This window comes from Leucoraja erinacea, unplaced genomic scaffold (assembly GCF_028641065.1).
Source record: "Leucoraja erinacea ecotype New England unplaced genomic scaffold, Leri_hhj_1 Leri_62S, whole genome shotgun sequence".
Lineage (NCBI taxonomy): Eukaryota > Metazoa > Chordata > Chondrichthyes > Rajiformes > Rajidae > Leucoraja > Leucoraja erinaceus.
Genome location: NW_026576542.1, coordinates 517382 through 539974, shown reverse-complemented (window position 1 = coordinate 539974; position 22593 = coordinate 517382). Strand labels below are relative to the sequence as shown.

Sequence of the window (22593 nt, the reverse complement as noted above, 5' to 3'; positions counted from 1 at the left end):
CAATTGCTTTCTGCACATCTTCCATTCATTTGTCCTAAGTACCATCTATATCTCTTGTTTCTCTCTCTGCTGACTCTCAGTCTGAAGGATCTCGACCCAAAACGTCACCTATTCTTTTACTCCAAGAGATGCTGCCTGACCCGCTGAGTTACTTCACCACTTTGTGTCTGTTTCTGATTCAGAGTTGCCAATTTATGATCTTCAACATTTATTTGATTATCTTTACATTGATTTTAAAACTAATTCTCATGAGCTTTTTACCGCACTGCACACTTCCAGTTTCATTAACTTTGCACGATGCGTACTGTAACCTTTGTGAATCTGGATCCACTTCTGTCAAAGGTTTAATGTGTAAGAAGGAACTGCAGATGCTGGTTTAAACCGAAGACAGACACAAAAAGAGTCTGAAGAAGAATCTCGACCCGAAACGTCACCCATTCCTTCTCTCCAGTGATGCTGTCTGGCCCGCTGAGTTACTCCAGCATTTTGTGTCTATCTTCTGTCAAAGGTTTCCCTCATATAGCTTATCTCCCACATATCTAGCATTAAAATACAGAACTGAAATAAGACCTCAAGAACGCTATCACGCAGCCACATAGAATCATTAGATAATAGTTGTTTATACACAAACTGACTGCATCAACCTATTTGGGTGAATTGTTCAACCCGAGACCCTAGTTCAACCCTGACCTCGGGTGCTGGCTGTGTGTGAAGTTTGCACGTTCTCCCTGTGACCATGTGGGTTTCCTCCCACATCCCATAAAGATGTGCAGGAACATTTTGAGCACAATGTAATTTGAGGCATGTTTTGTACACGGGTTCGATCCTGGACCTCGGGTGCCATCTGTGTGTGGAGTTTGCACGTTGCACGTGACCAAGTGGGTTTCCTCTGGGTGCTCCAGTTTCCTCCCATACCCCCCAAAAATGTGCGGCAGCATATTGAGGACAATGTTGGAGCCATGTTTTATACATGGGTCGTGCTTTTGCAAAGACTATTATTCTTGGCAAACTGATCCTTATCATGAGAGCAAAGGGGAAGTGGTCTTGTGTACTGGAACCCGAGGCTTAGCTCAAATACATGCAAGCACTCAGCAACAGTGAATGCAATGGAACTTACATTTGGTGCCACATAAATCAGTCAGCCTTGGAATACTGCATACCACATACAAGTATTGATGCAACAGGGCTATGCATTTCTACAGGCATGCACATACTTTCAGTTCAGTTTCAGTTTTAGTTTATTGCCATGTGTGCCGAGGTACAGTGAAAAGCTTTTGCTGCATTTTTTTTTTTTTTTCACACAGAGAGTGGTGAATCTCTGGAACTCTCTGCCACAGAGGGTAGATTGAGGCCAGTTCATTGGCTATATTTAAGAGGGAGTTAGATGTGGCCCTTGTGGCTAAGGGGATCAGGGGTATGGAGAGAAGGCAGGTACGGGATACTGAGTTGGATGATCAGCCATGATCATATTGAATGGCGGTGCAGGCTCGAAGGGCCGAATGGCCTACTCCTGCACCTAATTTCTATGTTTCTATGTTCTAATCTGCTAACCAGTCAGCGGAAAAACAATACATGATTACAATCGAGCCATTTACAGTGTATAGATAAATGATAAGGGAATAACGTTTAGTTCAAGATAAAGCCAGCAAACTCTGATCAAGGATAGTCCGAGGGTCACCAAAGAGGTAGATAGTAGTTCAGCACTGCTCTCTGGTTGTGGTGGGACAATTCTGCAGAAATAAATCCTATTTTGTTTTGAAATATCAATTATGGACAGCACTTAGTCCCTCTCTAACACCACCCGGGCACGGACGTAACCGTGACTTGCGGATGGCCAACTTGGCCAGGCCCAGGAGCAACCCAACCAGGACATCCATGGCCCTACTCTCTCCCCTACGGACAGGGTGTCCAAGGATGAGGATGGTGGGTGTGAAGTGCAGCCAGAAGGCAAGGAGCAGCCTCTTTAGATAATGGAACGGGAACTACAACCGGGGGCTATACACGTGGAACACAGACTCTTCCAGCCCACAAAAGTGGCAGGCGGCTGGCGAGTCTGTGAACCGAGAGAGAAACAGGTTGCAAGGGAAGCAAGCTCTCGTGGGTGGATGGAAATGAAGCAGCGGCAGTAAATCAGAGTCACCAGCCTTGTGGACAATGAAAGCAAGTGACATTTTAGACCAACTCGTAAACCTAGACTGCTTTCGGACGCAGATCTCAGGGCGACAAAGAAAGTTAGCTCACTGTATCATCAAGAATAAAATAAGATATAGCGATACAGTACCTCGGTCTCATTGCAGCAGAAGACATCTGTGTTTTTGTAGAAATCGGGATCAAGATCAGCAGTAGCCGGAGCAGGGTTGAAGATGGTCTTCACTGGAAGATTAATTCAATAAAAAGAAATGGGGATTAAAAGTTAATGAATATTTTGAGTGTAATGGTTGGGAGTGATTATAAGAAAATTGCTCTTGGGGTAAAGGTGGCTGATCTATCTCTCCCTCCTAACCCCACTCCCCTGCCTACTCCCCATAACTCCTGACACCCGTACTAATCAAAAATCTATCTATCTCTGCCTCAAAAAAATACCCATTGACGGTCTTCCCCACAGCCTTTTGTGGCAAAGAATGCCACAGATTCACCACCCTCTGATTAAATAAATTCCTCCACATCTCCTTCCTAAAGGAAATACAACCTTTGTTGCTTTGGTATTGCATAATATAATTTCACAAGAATGTTTTTCAAATGTAATCACTCCCCTTCACTCTGCATATTGCTCAAGCACAAATTAAACTGAGATTCCATGAGGCACATGGGAGAATGTCTTTCTACATAGACTTTAACTCACAAACCAAATACAGATCTTGAGGCCTCTGGAATTCATTAATGCACACAATTTTTAAGCTCTCATCATAATTAATTGTCCCTATTTGAATAAAACCTGATTGGAAGAAATCCACATGGTCGCAGGGAGATCTTGCAAACTCAACACAGACAGCGACTCTACAAGCTGTGATGCTACGCTGCCCTAACAACATAATTTGGTTAACATGGACCATGAGACTTTACTTTAGACTTCAGTGATACAGGGTTCAACCCACCGAGTCCGCGCCGACCAGCACTATCCCTCACAACATGGACGATTTACGATTTACAATTTACAATTTACAGAAGCCAATTAACCTACAAACCTGTACGTCTTTGGTTTTAAGAAGGATCTGCAGATGCTGGAAAATAGAAGGTAGACAAAAGTGCTGGAGAAACTCAGCGGGTGCAGCACCATCTATGGAGTGAAGGAAATAGGCAACGTTTCGGGCCCTATTTCCTTCGCTCCATAGATGCTGCTGCACCCGCTGAGTTTCTCCAGCACTTTTGTCTACCTGTACGTATTTGGAGTGGGGGAGGAAACAGGAGCACTTGGAGAAAACCCACGTGGTCACAGGGAGAACGTACAAACTCACTATACACACAGCACCTGTAGTCAGGATCGAACCTGGGTCTCTGGCACTGTGAGGCAGCAGCTCTACCCACTGCAGCTCTACCAGAATTAATAAATAACATATTTTGTTAAGATATTACTTCCATTTTGTTCCAAATTGATTGTTTATTATATATTCACTTGCACCTCCTCCTACCTCATCCACTCTATCCGCTGTTCCACGTATGGACTTTTATATATCGGTGAAAGCAAGGCAGGCTTGGCAATCGTTTCGCTGAACAACTCCGCCCAGTCCGCCTAAACTTACCTGATCTCCTGGTTGCTAAACACTTTAACTCCCTCTCTCATCCCCACACTGACCTTTCTGTCCTGGGCCTCCTCCATTGTCAGAGTAAGGCCCAGCACAAATTGGAGAAACAGCACCTTATATTTCGCTTGGGCAGCTTACACCCCAGCGGTATGAACATTGAATTCTCTAACTTCAAGTAGCCCTCTCTTTTCATCCCTCCCCCTTCCCAGTTCTTCGACCAGTCTGACTGTCCCTGATTCCATTTTATCTCTGTTTGCCTGGTTGTTACCTTCTGCTGGCTAACAATGGATCTGTTCTACATTTTCCTTGATCTCCATCCCCTTTGATGTCTCGTTGTCACACCTTACCCTTCCTTATCTCGGTGTCTCCCCCTCCCCTGACTCTCAGTCTGAAGAAGGGTCTCGACCCTAAACGTCACCCATTTCTTCTCTCCAGAGACGCTGCCTGTCCCGCTGAGTTACTCCAGCATTTTGTATCTCTATTGTGTTTACAGGCCTATGTTGCTGCTGCAAGATAGAATTTACTTTATCGGTACTTGTGACAATGAAACAATTTGATTCTTGACTTGAATTGCTGATGTTGCTGCTGGTCTCAACATCCACAATTAAGATCCTTTCCCCTTTCAAACCACTGTAAAAATGGAGATTCACTGTCTTGGCCAGAAAGATCCTTCTGTCAGTCCTGCCAGAATACCAGGCACAGAGAATAGTCCACTCCAGCCTTCAGCAGCCCAGTTTCATAGAGATAAGGCATCTCTGGGCTTTGACTGGTCACAATTCTCCATTTCTGCATTGCAACTGGGCCCTGTAATTTGCCCCGCAGGAGCAGATTAGCAAAGAGTGAAAATGCCACCCGAGCATCTAGATTAGTTTAGTTTAGAGATACAGCATGAAAATAGAATCTTCGGCCCTCCAAATCCATGAAGGCCATCGGTCACTCGTTCACTGGCTATGTAATCCCATTTTCTCATCCACTCCTGACACACGATGAGTATAGAAGTTTGGAGGTCATGTTGCAGTTGTATAAGATGTTAGTTAGACCACATTTAGAGTTCTGGGCACCATTTATAGGAAAGATATTGTCAAGCTAGAAAGGGTTCAGAGAACTTTTGCCAGGATGTTGCCAGGACTAGAGGGAGAGGTTGAGCAGGTTGGGACTCTATTCTTTGGAGCGCAGGAGGATGAGGGGTGAAAAATCATGAGAGGAATAGATCGGGTCGGTGCATAGAATCTCTTGCCCAGAGTAGGGGAATCGAGGACTAAGGAACATACTGTAGGTTCAAGGTGAAGGGGAAAAGATTTAATAGGGATCTGAGGGGTAACATTTTCATGGTGGGTGTATGGAACAAGCTGCCAGAGGAAGTAATTGAAGCTGGGGCTATCCCAACGTTTAAGAAACAGTTAGACGGATACATGGATAGGACAAGTTTGGAGAGATATGGACTAAGTGCAGGCAGGTGGGACAAGTGTGGCTGGGACATGTAGGCCAGTGTGGGCAAGTTGGGCCGAAGGGACTGTTTCCACACTGTATCATTCTATGACTCTATGACTAGGGCTAATTTAAAGAGGCCAATTAACCTGCAAAGCTGCACATCTTCGGGATGTGGAAGGGAACCGGAGTACGCGGAGGAAACCCACGCGGTCACAGGGAGTGCGTACAAACTCTACACGGACAGCATCCACGATGAGCATGAAGGAACTGCAGATGCTGTTTTCAACCGAAGATAGACACAAAAAGCTGGAGCAACTCTACAGGACAGGCAGCATCTCTGGAGAGAAGGAATGGGTGACTTTTCATCTGAAGGAAGATCTCGACCCGATACGTCACCTATTCCTATTCTCCGGAGATGCTGTCTGACCCGCTGAGTTACTCCAGCTTTTTTGTTTCTATATCCTCCCTATAATCTCCTTATGTATCAAGGTCCAAATTTATGATTGAGCAATGTCCTTCCTATGTTCCTATGTTCCTTGCGAAATGTTAATGGATCAACAAGCCTTCAATTATTCAGCCTGTCATTGAACAGGCAAGACATTACACGCACATTGCTCAATAGTCAATCTTTCAACACACTGGGCAATTCAGCTTGCTAAAAACTTAAACAGCCCTGTAGAGTCAAAGAGACATAGACAATGTGTGCAGGAGTAGGCCATTTGGCCCTTCGAGCCAGCACCGCCATTCAATGTGATTATGGCTGATCATCCCCAATCAATACCCCGTTCCTGCCTTCTCCCCATGTCCTGGGCCTTCTCCATGGCCAGAGTGAGCACCACCGGAAATTGGAGGAGCAGCACCTCCTATGTTTGCACCCTAGCGGCATGAACATTGACTTCTCCAATTTCCGGTAGCCCTTGCTGTCTCCTCCCCTTCTCAGCTCTCCCTCAGCCCTCTGGCTCCTCCTCTTCCTTTCTCCTTTCGTCTCCCCGACCCCCCCCACCCCCTCCCACCCTACATCAGTCTGAAGAATGGTTTTGGCCCGAAACGTTGCCTATTTCCTTCGCTCCATAGATGCTGCTGCACCCGCTGAGTTTCTCCAGCACTTTTGTCTACCTTCTCCCCATATACCTTGACTCCGCTATCTTTAAGATACAGCATGGATAGGGGACCTTCGACCTAACTTGCCCACACCGACCAACAAGTCCCAGCTACACCAGCCTCACCTGCCCACGTTCGGTCCAGTTTGGTACAGGTTGCTGTATATTTTCATTAGATACTTACAATGCTCTTTAGTCTGAGAGGACTGCTTATCTGGTTTGACTTCACTTTCTACATTATCCTGTTTGCTGATTCCATGATTGTTGACCAAAATTATGAAGGCTGATTGATGCAGACTGAACTGAACTGTAGCTCAATATCTCAGGGAAATAAATATTTCACTGTTGGAGATTAAAATATCTGTCTGCGCCTTTCGTCAGTTGGCACAAACATTGCAGCAGTTTCTTCTGACTTCTCTTGCCAAGGGGCTAAAATGCATCCTTTAGCTCAGTGCTAGGGTTGGCAATCTCATCGAATCATCAATTGGCAAGAGTTTTTCCATGCCATTTTAGCACAAGGTGCTACAAATGTGCTGTGGAAATAACCACCTGCTTATATGACATAGAGCAGTACAGCACTGGAACAGGCCATTTGGCCCACAATGTCTGTGCTGTACATGATGCCAACTTTTATCTGCCTGCACATGAGCCACATCCCTTCATTCCCTGCATATCCATGTGCCTATCCAAAAGTCTCCTAAATGCCACTATTGTATCTGCCTCCACCACCACCCCTGGCAGTGCAAATCTCCTTTAAACTTTGCCTCTCTCACCTTCGAGCTTTGTTCTCTAGAATTTGATGTTTCCATCCTGGGAAATAGGTTCTAACTGCCCGCCCTACATATACCAACTCGTGAGGTATTTTCAGGGACAGTTACTTCCCACCTGTAATCAGGCAACTGAATCATCCTAACACAACCAGAGAGCAGTCGTGAACTTCTATCTATCTCATTGGTGACCCTCGGACTATCTTTGATTGAACTTTGCAGGCTTCACCTTGCACTAAACGTTATTCCCTTATCATGTATCTGTACACTGTAAATGGCTCGATTGTAATCATGTATTGTCTTTCCGCTGACTGGATAGCACGCAACAAAAAGCTTTGCACTGTACCTCAGTACACGTGACATTAAACTAAACTAATTAAACGTTTCTGAAGAGAATGCTTAAACTTGCCACATAGGAAAATGGATGATCCAACAGCTTTAAGCATAACTGGCTTCATTCCAGGCAAATGATCCAAGGGCGACTGAGGACTGAGGACACCTGTACTCCACATCAATCTCTCCCCTTCTGCTACCACAAGCTGGGACGTGGAATGATTAATTCAGAACCTCCTTCAATTTCTACACTTTCTCTAAATTGTAACTGCTCATCTGACAACCAGTACTAGATGAGAAGTTTTTTTTCAGTCTAAATACTAAACACAATTAAGCTTCAGAAGAGCTCACTGGTAGTTTACTTTGTTTAATTTGTAAAGTGGTTTACTTAGAGATAAGCTTCAGAATATAGCACATCACAGCGCAGGGACAGACAGGCTGTTTGGCACGCAATGTAAATGCCAAAAATGATCCCAAGTTAAACTAATGTCATCTGCCTGCACACAATCCTTATCCCTGCAGTCCCTGCCTAACCAATCAGCCTGTCTAAAAACCTCTTAAACGCCACTAACGCATCTGCCTCAACTAGCACCCAGGCAGCATGGTGGCGCAGAGATAGAGTTGCTACCTCACAGTACCTGAGACCCATGATTTTCCCCGTAACCCAGTGGGATTTCCCTGGCTGCTCTGGTTTCCTTCCATACCTTTCCTTCCTTTCCTTCCGGAAGTGGCAGCGCTTTTAACAGCTGCGGCTCGCCTGCAGTCCGTCTGTCTTTACATTTTGTTTTGGGTTTTTTTTTTCTTGTTTTGGCTAAGTTTTAGTTTATTAGCTTGTGTTATGGAGGGGGTTAAACATGTTTTTTTGTCTCTCCCTTCGGGGTAATACGACTTTATCTTGTTGTATCCCCCTTCTCTGCCTCCGTCTGCGCTGAGGTCTAATGGCGGAGTTGGCGGTCTCCAACCTGCGACCGACCTCGAGGCTCCGGAGACAGAGCCAGTCAGGACTTACCAATGCGAGGCTGGCCGTCTTCGGAGCCGAGGCAGCGGTGGCCCGACTCGCTGATGCGGCATTCCAGCTTTCGACAGCGGCCCGACTCGCTGATGCGGCATTCCAGCTTTCGACTCGGAGCTGAGACTGCGGGACTCAGAGCTGATGCAGCGGCTCGGAGCTGAGGCTGCGGGACTCGGAGCTGTTGCAGCGGGACTCAGAGCTGATGCAGCGGCCCTGAGCTGAGGCTGCGGGACTCGGAGCTGGGGCAGCGGGACTCAGAGCTGATGCAGCGGGACTCGGAGCTGAGGCTGCGGGACTCGGAGCTGTTGCAGCGGGACTCGGAGCTGTTGCAGCGGGACTCAGAGCTGATGCAGCGGCCCTGAGCTGAGGCTGCGGGACTCGGAGCTGATGCAGCGGGACTCGGAGCTGTTGCAGCGGGACTCGGAGCTGATGCAGCGGGACTCGGAGCTGTTGCAGCGGGACTCGGAGCTGTTGCAGCGGGACTCGGAGCTGGGGCTGTGGGACTCAGAGCTGAGGCTGCGGGACTCGGAGCTGATGCAGCGGGACTCGGAGCTGATGCAGCGGCCCTGAGCTGAGGCTGCGGGACTCGGAGCTGGGGCAGCGGGACTCGGAGCTGGGGCAGCGGGACTCGGAGCTGTTGCAGCGGGACTCGGAGCTGATGCAGCGGGGCTCAGAGCTGAGGCTGCGGGACTCGGAGCTGGGGCAGTGGGACTCGGAGCTGATGCAGCGGGACTCAGAGCTGTTGCAGTGGGACTCGGAGCTGATGCAGCGGGGCTCGGAGCTGTTGCAGCGGGACTCGGAGCTGTTGCAGCGGGACTCGGAGCTGATGCAGCGGGGCTCAGAGCTGAGGCAGCGGGACTCGGAGCTGGGGCTGGAGCTGCGGGGCTCGGAGCTGAGGCTGCGGGACTCGGAGCTGTTGCAGCGGGACTCGGAGCTGATGCAGCGGGACTCGGAGCTGATGCAGCGGGACTCGGAGCTGATGCAGCGGGACTCGGAGCTGATGCAGCGGGACTCGGAGCTGATGCAGCGGGACTCGGAGCTGATGCAGCGGGACTCGGAGCTGAGGCTGTGGCGGGCCGACTCGGAGCGGAGACGCGTTCCGGCTATCGGCAGTGGCGACATGACCACGGAGGTCCGCTGGACTGGAGAGCGGCATCTTCGGCCTGGATCGATCGCCTCAGCGCAGAGGGAGAACAAGGAGGGAAGAGACAGAGACTAAGACTTTTGCCTCCATCACAGTGAGGATGTGCTTGGTGAACTCACTGTGGTGGATGTTAATTTGTGTTTATTGTATGTTTTGTTATTTATTGTTACTGTGTATGACGGCAGGCAACGTAATTTCGTTCAGACCGAAAGGTCTGAATGACAATAAAAGAATCAAATTCAAATTCAAATTCAAATACTCCAAAGACGTGCAGGTTTGTAGGTTATTTGGTTTACGTAAATTACCCCTAGTGTGTAGAATAGAACTACTGTACAGGTGATCGCAGGGCGACGCGGACTTGGTGGGATGAAGGGCTTGTTTCCATGCTGTTATCCATGCTGTACAACCTGGAAACAGGCCCTTCGGCCAACCGCACCAACAAACAATCACCTGTACACTTGTTATATGTTATCCCAATTTCTACACACTAGGGACAATTTCCAATTTTACAGAAGCCAATTCACCTACAAACCTGCACGTCTTTGGAATGTGGGAGGAAACCGGAGAACCCGGAGAAAACCCACATGGTCACAGGTGGAACGTGCAAACTCCGTACAGACAGCACCCATAGTCAGGATCGAATCCGGGTCTCAGGTGCTGTAAAGTAGCAACTCTGCTGCTATGCCACCCACATCTCTAAACTTCAACTAAAATAAACCACCCCTGGCAGTGCGTTCCAGGCATCCACAACTTTTTGTACTAAAAAAAAACTGCCACACACATCTCCTTTAAACTTTGCCCCTCCTACTTTATTCTATGTATCTGATCTAAGACTAAGATAAGAAATCCTGCCTCTTGCCACAAGATTAGGAAGGTAAATGACATATGAGCTCTCATGTTAAGAGAGTTGGAGTAACTATCCCATCAAGACATCTAAGGATGGCATAATGCGAAAACAAAGGTTGCTTCCAGAAAGAAATGAAATGCAGGCCTTGGGATCAAATATTAGCGTTACTTTGTAGTGACTAACAAAATGGTGCTTCAACATTGTAGACACAAGGAACTGCAGATGCTGGTTTACAAATAAAAGACACAAAGTGCTGGAGTACCTCAGGCAGCATCTTTGGAGAACATGGATAGGCAATGTTTCGGGTGAGAACTGTCACCCATCCATGTTCTCCAGAGATGCTGCCGGACCCGCTGAGTTACTCCAGCACTTTGTGTCTTTTTTTTACATTAACAATAAAAAATTGGTGCATGCCAAATGAGTGCAGTCCTCAATTACGGTACACTGCAACGTTAACTTAAAAATGGTGATATAACTATTAGAAATTGAAAAAAGACCCCAAAATATAGTTAAATAACTAGACGTAGGTTTGATCTTCAGTTTGTAGTTTGGGAATAATAATGTATTGTAATCTGACAGAACTTTAATTCTCCTTCCCATTCCCACACTGACCTTTCTGTCCTCGGTCTCCTCCATTGTCAGAGTGAGGCTAAACGCAAATTGAAGGAACAGCATCTCATATTTCGCTTGGGCAGCTTACAGCCCAGTGGTATGAATATTGATTTCTCTAACTTCAGGTAGCCCCGGCATTCCCTCACTCGCCATCCCTCCCCCACCCAGGTAGCACTAGCTTCTCATTTTCACCCTACAAACAGCTAACAATGGCCTGTTTCCTTTATCATCGTTAATTTTTTGCATATCTTTCATTCATTGTTCTTTATCTCTTCACATCATCGTCTATATCTCGTTTCCCTTATCCCTAGCCAGTCTGAAGAAGGGTCTCGACCCAAAACGTCACCCATTCCTTCTCTCCAGAGATGCTGTCTGATTTACTCCAGCTTCTTGTGTCAATTTTCGGTTTAAACCATCAACTGCAGTTCCTTCCTACACATGTATTGTAACCAACTGCATATTGTAGAAACTGCTCGATATTACTCTATGAAATCTATCCCATCAAATCACAAAACATTGACAGAATATTGTTGAAATCTTTAAATAAACGATACCTACCACCAGCCCCATGTGCTATTTTTAAGGCTTCCAATGAGATGACAGGTTGAATTTCCAGTTGGCAGACAACCACCTTTGCAGAACGGATCGTGTTCGTAGCTCGGACCAAATCTTCACAATTCAAGAGCAGGTTAGCCCCAGCCACTATAACAATTGCATTCTGTCCTGTAACATCACAAAATATAGGCCGTCAGATTGAGTTTAGTTTAATTTATTGTCACGTGTACCAAGGTACAGTGAAGAACTTTTAAGAATCAAGATTCAAGAGAGTTTACTGTCATGTGTCCCTGATAGGACAATGAAATTCTTGCTTTGCTTCAGCACAACAGAACATGGTAAGCAGGACTACAAAACAGATCAATGTGTCCATATAACATAATATAAATATATACACTCATGAATAAATAAACTGATAAAGTGCAAATAAACAGATAATTGGCTATTAATGTTCAGAGTTTTGTCCGAGCCAGGTTTAATAGCCTGATGACTGTAGGGAAGTAGCTATTCCTGAACCTGGCTGTTGCAGTCTTCAGGCTCCTGTACCTTCTACCTGAAGGTAGCAGGGAGATGAGTGTGTGGCCAGGATGGTGTAGGTCTTTGATGATACTGCCAGCCTTTTTGAGGCAGCGACTGCGATAAATCCCCTCGATGGAAGGAAGGTCAGAGCCGATGATGGACTGGGCAGTGTTTACTACTTTTTGTAGTCTTTTCCTCTCCAGGGCGCTCAAGTTGCCGAACCAAGCCCCGATGCAACCTGTCAGCATGCTCTCTACTGTGCACCTGTAAAAGGTAGAGAGAGTCTTTCTTGACAAACCCACTCTCCGTAATCTTCTCCAGAAGTAGAGGCGCTGATGTGCTTTCTGTATAATTGCATCAGTTTTCACGGACCAGAAAAGATCTTCAGAGATATGCACGCCCAGGAATTTGAAGCTCTTGACCCTTTCAACCATCGACCCGTTTATATAAACGGGACTGTGGGCCCATATTCTACCCCTTCCAAAGTCAATCAGTTCCTTGGTTTTGCTGGTGCTGAGGGCCAGGTTATTATGCTGGCACCATATGGTCAGTAAGTAGATCCCATAGAAAAAACATAGAAACATAGAAAATAGGTGCAGGAGTAGTGCCATTCGGCCCTTCGAGCCTGCACCGCCATTCAATATGATCATGGCTGATCATCCAACTCAGTATCCTGTTCCTGCCTTCTCGCCACAAGGGCCACATCTAATTCCCTCTTAAATATAGCCAATGAACTGGCCTCAACTACCTTCTGTGGCAGAGAATTCCAGAGATTCACCACTCTCTGTGTGAAAAACGTTTTCCTCATCTCGGTCCTAAAAGATTTCCCCCTTATCCTTAAGCTGTGACCCCTTGTTCTGGACTTACCCAACATCGGGAACAATCTTCCTGCATCTAGCCTGTCCAACCCCTTAAGAATTTTGTAAGTTTCTATAAGATCCCCCCTCAATCTTCTAAATTCTAGTGAGTACAAACCGAGTCTATCCAGTCTTTCTTCATATGAAAGTCCTGACATATGTAAAAAGTGGAAAGAGCCCTGGTTTTCAAGGGAAATTGGACATCTTGTTCGGAAAAAGAGGGAGATCTACAATAATTATAGGCAGCATGAAGTAAATGAGGTGCTTGAGGAGTATAAGGAATGTAAAAAGAATCTTATGAAAGAAATTAGAAAAGCTAAAAGAAGATATGAGGTTGCTTTGGCAAGTAAGGTAAAAGTAAATCCAAAGGGCTTCTACAACTATATTAATAGCAAGAGGATAACGAGGGATAAAATCGGTCCATTAGAGAGTCAGAATGGACAGCTATCTGCAGAGCCAAAAGAGATGGGGGAGATATTGAACAATTTCTTTTCGTTGGTATTCACCAAGGAGAAGGATATTGAATTATGTGAGGTAATGGAAACTAGTAGAGTAGCTATGGATACTATGAGTTTCAAAGTAAAAGAAGTACTGACACTTTTGAAAAATATAAAAGTGGATAAGTCTCCAGGCCCTGACAGGATATTCCCTAGGACATTGAGGGAAGTTAGTGTAGAAATAGCCGGGGCTATGACAGAAATATTTCAAATGTCATTAGAAACGGGAATAGTCCCCGAGGATTGGCGTACTGCGCATGTTGTTCCATTGTTTAAAAAGGGTTCTAAGAGTAAACCTAGCAATTATAGGCCTGTTAGTTTGACTTCAGTGGTGGGCAAATTAATGGAAAAGATACTTAGAGATAATATATATAAGCATCTGGATAAACAGGGTCTGATTAGGAACAGTCAGCATGGATTTGTGCCTGGAAGGTCATGTTTGACTAATCTTCTTGAATTTTTTGAAGAGGTTACTAGGGAAATTGACGAGGGTAAAGCAGTGGATGTTGTCTATATGGACTTTAGTAAGGCCTTTGACAAGGTTCCTCATGGAAGGTTGGTTAAGAAGGTTCAACTGTTAGGTATAAATGCAGGAGTAGCAAGATGGATTCAACAGTGGCTGAATGGGAGAAGCCAGAGGGTAATGGTGGATGGTTGTTTGTCGGGTTGGAGGCAGGTGACTAGTGGGGTGCCTCAGGGATCGGTGTTGGGTCCTTTGTTGTTTGTCATGTACATCAATGATCTGGATGAAGGTGTGGTAAATTGGATTAGTAAGTATGCAGATGATACCAAGATAGGGGGTGTTGTGGATAATGAAGAGGATTTCCAAAGTCTACAGAGTGATTTAGGCCATTTGGAAGAATGGGCTGAAAGATGGCAGATGGAGTTTAATGCTGATAAATGTGAGGTGCTACACCTTGGCAGGACAAATCAAAATAGGACGTACATGGTAAATGGTAGGGAATTGAAGAATACAGTTGAACAGAGGGATCTGGGAATAACCGTGCATAGTTCCTTGAAGGTGGAATCTCATATAGACAGGGTGATAAAGAAAGCTTTTGGTATGCTAGCCTTTATAAATCAGAGCATTGAGTATAGAAGCTGGGATGTAATGTAAAATTGTACAAGGCATTGGTGAGACCAAATCTGGAGTATGGTGAATAATTTTGGTTGCCCAATTTTAGGAAGGAAGTCAACAAAATAGAGAGAGTACAGAGGAGATTTACTAGAATGTTGCCTGGGTGTCAACAACTAAGTTACAGAGAAAGGTTGAATAAGTTAGGTCTTTATTCTCTGGAGCGCAGAAGGTTAAGGGGGGACATGATAGAGGTCTTTAAAATGATGAGAGGGATAGACAGAGTTGATGTGGACAAGCTTTTCCCTTTGAGAATAGGGAAGATTCAAACAAGAGGACATGACTTCAGAATTAAGGGACAGAAGTTTAGGGGTAACATGAGGGGGAACTTCTTTACTCAGAGAGTGGTAGCGGTGTGGAATGAGCTTCCAGTGGAAGTGGTGGAGGCTGGTTCGTTGGTATCATTTAAAAATAAATTGGATAGGCATATGGATGAGAAGGGAATGGAGGGTTATGGTATGAGTGCAGACAGGTGGGACTAAGGGAAAAAAGTTGTTCGGCACGGACTTGTAGGGCCGAGATGGCCTGTTTCCGTGCTGTAATTGTTATATGGTTATATGGTTATATGGACATCTCAGGAATCAGTCTGGTGAACCTTCTCTGTACTCCCTCTATGGCAATAATGTCTTTCTCACTTCTATACTCTGACTCGTCCCCATCAGTGATACGTCCCACAACAGTGGTGTCGTCAGCGAACTTGATGATGGAGTTTGCACTATCACCGGCTTCGCAGTCATGAGTATAGAGAATTGCGTAATATCCAGTCAGCAGAACGACAATACATGATTACAATCAAACCATTTACAGTGTTTGGATGCATGATGAGGGAATAATGTTTAGTGCAAGGTAAAGCCAGCAAAGTCCAATCAAGGATAGTCCGAGGGTCACCAATGAGGTAGAAAACAGCACTGCTCACTGGTTGTGGTAGGGTGATTCAGTTGCCTGATAACAGCTGGGAAGTAACTGTCCCTGAATCTGGAGGTGTGCGTTTTCAGTTTGCCCGGTGGGAGAGGGGGGAAGAGGGAGTGGCCAGGGTGAAACTCGTCCTTGATTATGCTGCTGGCCTTGCCGAGGCAGCGTGAGGTATAAATGGAGTCAATGGAGGGGAGGTTGGTTAAGATTAAACTTAATGGTACAAGAAAACAGGCATTTTGTCTCAAATATACATTCGAAATCTAATCAAAAACTGAACATACAGTAAAACATAGCTTTCTTTTCCCCCTTACAATCAGTCTGAAGAAGGGTCTCCATCTGAAACACTGTCTATCCATGTTTACCAGAGATCCTGCCTGGCCTGCTGAGCTACTCCAGGTCTTTATAGTTTTTAATCATCAGCAGTGAAGTTGTTCCTGCTTCCTTCAAACTGTCTAAGTTTAAGAATAATGGGTAGACCATTCAGGGCTGAGATGAAGAAAAATGTTTTCACGTTGAGAGTTGTTAATCTGTGGAATTCTCTGCCACAGAAGGTAGTGGAGGTCAATTCACGGGATGTTTTCAAGAGAGAGTTAGATTTAGCTCTTCGGGTTAAAGGAATCAAGGGATATGAGGAAAAAGCTGGAACGGGATACTGATTTTAGATGATCAGCTGTGATTATATTGAATGGGGGTGCTGCCTCAAAGGGCTGAATGACCTACTCCTGCACCTATTTTTCTATGTCTTTGTTTTTTTTTTCATTCTGGTTATTTTCATCTCTTCCTCTATCTGTTCACCTCAAAGCTGAATCATACGACCGGCAATATAGTTCACCTTTAGAGTTTTTCAGTACTGACATCTGTGGAGATTTGCATTATTAATTCAATTGCATCATTCCTGTTTCTGTTCCCTATTGGTATTACGAGTTATGATTTTACATTTTTAAAGGGAATTGTAGAAAACCACTGAGGAAATTGATTTTTTTAATCTACTTCCTCTACCGTGAAACATTGAGGAACAAGGAGGCTTAGTCTAATTCCACAGAAGTTATGTGCATTGTATGGTGGCATATACTTGCATCTGAATCTCCGTTGATCTGAGTGTGTGATAATCCCTGACTGTAGTGAATCTCAGTCTCAGGCACTCTAGCCTTGTTTCACAACTGTTCATGACAACAAAAAGCCATCGAGCCATAGTCACACAGCAAGTTGGCGTTGCAGTAGAGTTGCTGCCTTACAGCGCTGGAGACCCAGGTTCAATCCCGACTACGGAGTTTGTACATTCTCCCCGTCACCTGCGTGGGTTTTCACCGACATCTTCGGTTTCCTCACATACTCTTACATTTTGTACAGGTTTGTACAGGTTTGGCTTGGTGTAAATGTAAATTTGTCCCTCGTGTGTGTAGGATAGTGTGTAGGATAGTGTTGATGTGCGGGGATCGCTGGTCGGTGCGGACACAGTAGGCCAAAGGGCCTGTTTCCACACTGTATCTCTAAACTAAATTAAACTAAACCAAACTTGTCCATGGTGATGTGGAATCGGTATGGGTAGAGCTGCGAAACACTAAGGGGCAGAAAACGCTGGTGGGTGTTGTGTACATGCCACCTAACAGTAGTAGTGAAGTTGGAGATGGTATCAAACAGGAAATTAGAAATGCGTGCGACAAAGGCAAAGCAGTTATAATGGGTGACTTCAATCTACATATAGATTGGGTGAATCAAATTGGCAGGGGTGCTGAGGAAGAGGATTTCTTGGAATGTATGCGGGATAGTTATCTAAATCAACATGTAGAGGAACCAACAAGAGAGCTGGCTATTTTAGACTGGGTATTGAGTAATGAGGAAGGGTTAGTTAGCAGTCTTGTTGTACGTGCCCCTTTGGGCAAGAGTGACCATAATATGGTTGAGTTCTTCAATAGGATGGAGAGTGACATTGTTAATTCAGAAACAATGGTTCTGAACTTAAAGAAAGGTAACTTTGAGGGTATGAGACGTGAATTGGCCAAGATTGACTGGTAATTAATTCTAAAAGGGTTGACGGTGGATATGCAATGGAAGTCATTTAAAGACTGCATGGATGAACTACAAAAATTGTTCATCCCAGTTTGGCAAAAGAATAAATCAGGGAAGGTAGTGCATCCGTGGATAACAAGGGAAATCAGGGATAGTATCAAAGCGAAGGATGATGCGTACAAATTAGCCAGAAAAGGCAGCATACCGGAGGAATGGGAGAAATTCAAAGACCAGTAGAGGAGGACAAAGGGCTTAATTATGAAAGGAAAAACGGATTATGAAAGAAAACTGGCAGGGAACATAAAAACTGACTGTAAAAGTTTTTATAGATATGTGAAAAGAAAGAGATTAGTTAAAACAAATGTAGGTCCCTTGCAGTCAGAAACAGGTGAGTTGATCATGGGGAACAAGGATATGGCGGACCAATTGAATAACTACTTTGGTTCCGTCTTCACAAAGGAAGACATAAATAATCTGCCGGAAATAGCAGGGGACCGCGGGTCAAAGGAGTTGGAGGAATTGAGTGAAATCCAGGTTAGTCGGGAAGTGGTGTTGGGTAAATTGAATGGATTAAAGCCCGATAAATCCCCAGGGCCAGATAGGCTGCATCCCAGAGTACTTAAGGAAGTAACTCCAGAAATAGTGGATGCATTAGTAATAATCTTTCAAAACTGTTTAGATTCTGGAGTAGTTGCAGAGGATTGGCGGGTAGCAAACGTAACCCCACTTTTTAAGAAGGGAGGGAGAGAGAAAACGGGGAATTACAGACCAGTTAGTCTAACATCGGTACTGGGGAAACTGCTAGAGTCAGTTATTAAAGATGGGATAGCAGCACATTTGGAAAGTGGTGAAATCATTGGACAAAGCCAGCATGGATTTACGAAAGGTAAATCATGTCTGACGAATCTTATAGAATTTTTCGAGGATGTAACTACTAGCGTGGATAGGGGAGAACCAGTGGATGTGGTGTTTCTGGACTTCCAGAAGGCTTTCGACAAGGTCCCACATAAGAGATTAGTAAACAAACTTAAAGCACACGGCATGGGGGTTCAGTATTGATGTGGATAGAGAACTGGCTGGCAAACAGGAAGCAAAGAGTAGGAGTAAACGGGTCCTTTTCACAATGGCAGGCAGTGACTAGTGGGGTACCGCAAGGCTCAGTGCTGGGACCCCAGCTATTTACAATATATATTAATGATCTGGATGAGGGAATTGAAGGCAATATCTCCAAGTTTGCGGATGACACTAAGCTGGGGGGCAGTGTTAGCTGTGAGGAGGATGCTAGGAGACTGCAAGGTGACTTGGATAGGCTGGGTGAGTGGGCAAATGTTTGGCAGATGCATTATAATGTGGACAAATGTGAGGTTATCCATTTTGGTGGCAAAAACAGGAAAGCAGACTATTATCTAAATGGTGGCCGATTGGGAAAGGGGGAGTTGCAACGAGACCTGGGTGTCATGGTACACCAGTCGTTGAAGGTAGGCATGCAGGTGCAGCAGGCAGTAAAGAAAGCGAATGGTATGTTGGCTTTCATAGCAAAAGGATTTGAGTATAGGAGCAGGGAGGTTCTACTGCAGTTGTACAGGGTCTTGGTGAGACCACACCTGGAGTATTGCGTACAGTTTTGGTCTCCAAATCTGAGGAAGGACATTATTGCCATAGAGGGAGTGCAGAGAAGGTTCACCAGACTGATTCCTGGGATGTCAGGACTGTCTTATGAAGAAAGACTGGATAGACTTGGTTTATACTCTCTAGAATTTAGGAGATTGAGAGGGGATCTTATAGAAACTTACAAAATTCTTAAGGGATTGGACAGGCTAGATGCAGGAAGATTGCTCCCGATGTTGGGGAAGTCCAGGACAAGGGGTCACAGCTTAAGGATAAGGGGGAAATCCTTTAAAACCGAGATGAGAAGAACTTTTTTCATCAGAGAGTGGTGAATCTCTGGAACTCTCTGGCACAGAGGGTAGTTGAGGCCAGTTCATTGGCTATATTTAAGAGGGAGTTAGATGTGGTCCTTGTGGCTAAGGGGATCAGAGGGTATGGAGAGAAGGCAGGTACGGGATACTGAGTTGGATGATCAGCCATGATCATATTGAATGGCGGTGCAGGCTCGAAAGGCCGAATGGCCTACTCCTGCACCTAATTTCTATGTTTCTATGTTTCTATGTGACCAAGATGGCCCGTCTAAGCTAGTCCCACCTGCCTGCATTTGGCTCATCCCCCTCAAAACCCTTTCCTGCCCATGTACCTGTCCAAAAGTATTTTAAATGTACCTACCTCAACTACCTGTAGACCCAGCCTCAACTACCTCCTCTGGCAGCTTGCTCCATACACCCACTACCCTCTGTGTGAAAAAGGTACCCATCAGGTACCTAGTAAATTGTTCCCCTCTCACAAATTTATGTCCCCTGGTTCTCGATTCACCTACTCTGGGTAAAAAACTATGCATTCATCCCATTGATTTCCTTCATGATTCTATACACCTCTATAAGATCATTCTCCAGCATCCTACGGAAGGAATAAAGTCCACGGTTGCCGAACCTCTCCCTATAACTCATGATCTCAAGTCCTAGCAACATCCTCAAGTACAGCATCACAAAGACATGTGGGTGTGTGGGTTAAGTGGATTCTGTAAATTGCCCCCTAGAGTATAGGGAGTGGATGTGAAAGTAATCTTTCTGATAACACAGCACTAGTGTGACCAGGTCGACAGTGGACTCGGCATGTTGACGGGCTGGTTTCCATGCTGTAGCTTTCAATCAATCAATCAACCTCTTGCCAGGTATCGAGGGTGACCTATTGTTACGGCGGCATGGTGGCGTAGTGGTAGAGTTGTTGCCTCACAGCGCTAGAGACCCGGGTTCATTCCTGAATACGGGTGCTGTCCCTATGGAGTTTGTACTTTCTCCCTGTGACCGCATGGATTTTCTCCGGGTGCTCCGGTTTCCTCCCACACTCCGAAGATGTACAGGTTTGTAGGTGAATTGGCTTTGGTAAAATTGTACATTTTTCCTAGTGGGTGTAGGATAGTGCTTGTGTGCGGGGATCGCTGGCTCGTTGGGGCTGGGGCTGCTGCTTGGGGCTGGGGCTGGGCTGCTTCGGGTCCCCCTGAAAGTCTTGTTGGAAAACTCTGCCGGCCACCCTCAGCTCCAGTAAAGACACGATGGTGCAGGAAGGGGAGGACCATCCTGGGGAGTGACAGGGGAAGAGACTAAAACATGCGGGGCTGACTGGCAGAAGAGATCAATCTGCACACGCACAGTTTTTAGGATTTTTAAACCTCGCTAACTTTTATGGCATTCAACCAATGGGAACGAAACTTGGTGGACTCACAGCACAGGAGAATGGTGAGTGAACTGGTGAAAAATAATAGCGCTATCGCAAACCGTTTTTGCACAAATAGAAAAACCGCCAAACCGGAAGATAACAAGATCAGAGTTTTATAGATGTGCGGGGCAAGTTTTATTTTACACAGAGAGTGGTGGGTGCCTGAAACACGTTGTCAGGCGTAGTAGTAGAGCAGATGCAAAAATCAGGTAGTGTTTAATAGGCTTTTAGATAGGAACACAGATATTCAGGAATGGAGGGATATGGATCACACCCAGGCAAAGGAAATTAGTTTAACATGGCATCGTGCTGGGCACAGGCATTGTGTTCTTGCGCTGTACTGTTTAATGTTCCAAGTTGATGATCAGAGATATTCCAATGTATTTGTTTCACGATACAGGTCCACCACTGATTTTCTGGCAATTGATGGTTCGGTACCTCCTTTAATCGGGACAAAAATTATTCAAGCACACTTGAAACCCCTCCTGGAAGTCCTCCCGAAAATGTGGCTCAACCTCATCAGGACTTCCGCACCGATGGGTGGGTCCAAATTGCCCGCTGCGGCCGGGGCTCTGGAACTGCGTCCCGGCCGGAGCCGGCAGATCCGTTCCCATAGCCGACATGGAGCTTATCATGGCCTCCTACTCCGCCTACAGTGTCGTTCGGCTACTCTCGGAAGTCATGCCTCTATTAGTGCGGCAAAACAGATAAATCAGAAAAGTCTGAAGAAGGGTCTCGACCCGAAATGTCACCCATTCATTCTCTCCAGAGATGCTGCCTGTCCTCCTGAGTTACTCCAGCTTTTTGTGTCTATCTTAAATCAGAAAGACTCTGGAACCAGGGGTGCCGTTAAAATGGTGGTGAACCTGTACTATTTTCATTTAGATACTATTCCCTATCACTGTAGAGAGAAACAAAGTAACCGGCCTGAACTTCCTACCATGCTTTTGAGAAACTTTTTATGGAGGCGCCCATTGCATAATTTTACTCCCTTAACAGTGACAATGCATTCTTGCAAAATTTGGGCAAGCAATCCATTGTTGAGCCAACATATTTGGTACCTATTCATAACCTATTCCTTTTCTCCAGAGATGCTGCCTGACCGGCTGAAGTACTCGCTGAAGCATTTGGAACAGGAATTGGTTTGCACCAGAGTTTAGACAGAGAGACAGCACAGAAACATACAGTTTGGCACAACGAGTCAACGCTGGCCATCAATCACCCGCTCACACTAGTTCTACATTATCCCTCTTTCTCATCCACCCCCTACACTCTAAGACTAAGGGCAATTTTACAGTCAATCAACCTGCAAACACAAATGTCTTTGGGATGTGGGAGGAAACCGGAGCACCAGGAGGAAACCCATGCAATCATAAGGAGTACGTGCAAACTCCGCACAGACAGCACCGGAGGTCAGGAATGAACCTTTGGTGCTGTGACACTTGCCACGTGGACTGAGAGACAGTGGAAAACTTTGTTTTGTTTGCTATCCAGGTGACATGCACAAAGGAATATTTTTAAGACACTTTTTTAACTGTACATTGGTTAGTTTTAATTTTAGTTTAAGAGATACAGCGCGGAAACAGGCCCTTTGGCCCACTAGATCAGCGCTCACCAGCGTCCGCACATTTTAACACTTATCCCACATACACACTAGGGATAATTTTTACATTTACCAAGCCAATTTACCTACAAAGCTATACATCTTTGGAGTCTGGGAGGAAACCGAAGATCTGGGAGAAAACCCATGCTGGTCACGGGGAGAACGTACATACAATGTACAGAC

General features: G+C 45.5%; 1 protein-coding gene across 2 annotated transcripts in view; it reads right to left on the bottom strand.

Annotated features, from left to right (window-relative positions):
* The window catches only part of rbks (ribokinase), a 166602-nt gene that overhangs the window by 89115 nt on the left and 54894 nt on the right, over positions 1–22593 (bottom strand). For both annotated transcript variants that reach the window (XM_055631041.1, XM_055631040.1), the window contains exons 5-6: positions 11548–11712; positions 2282–2373 (exon numbers count right to left, since the gene is read on the bottom strand). In XM_055631041.1, coding sequence (XP_055487016.1) covers positions 2282–2373; positions 11548–11712 — 257 coding nt within the window. The remainder of the gene's footprint in view (positions 1–2281; positions 2374–11547; positions 11713–22593) is intronic.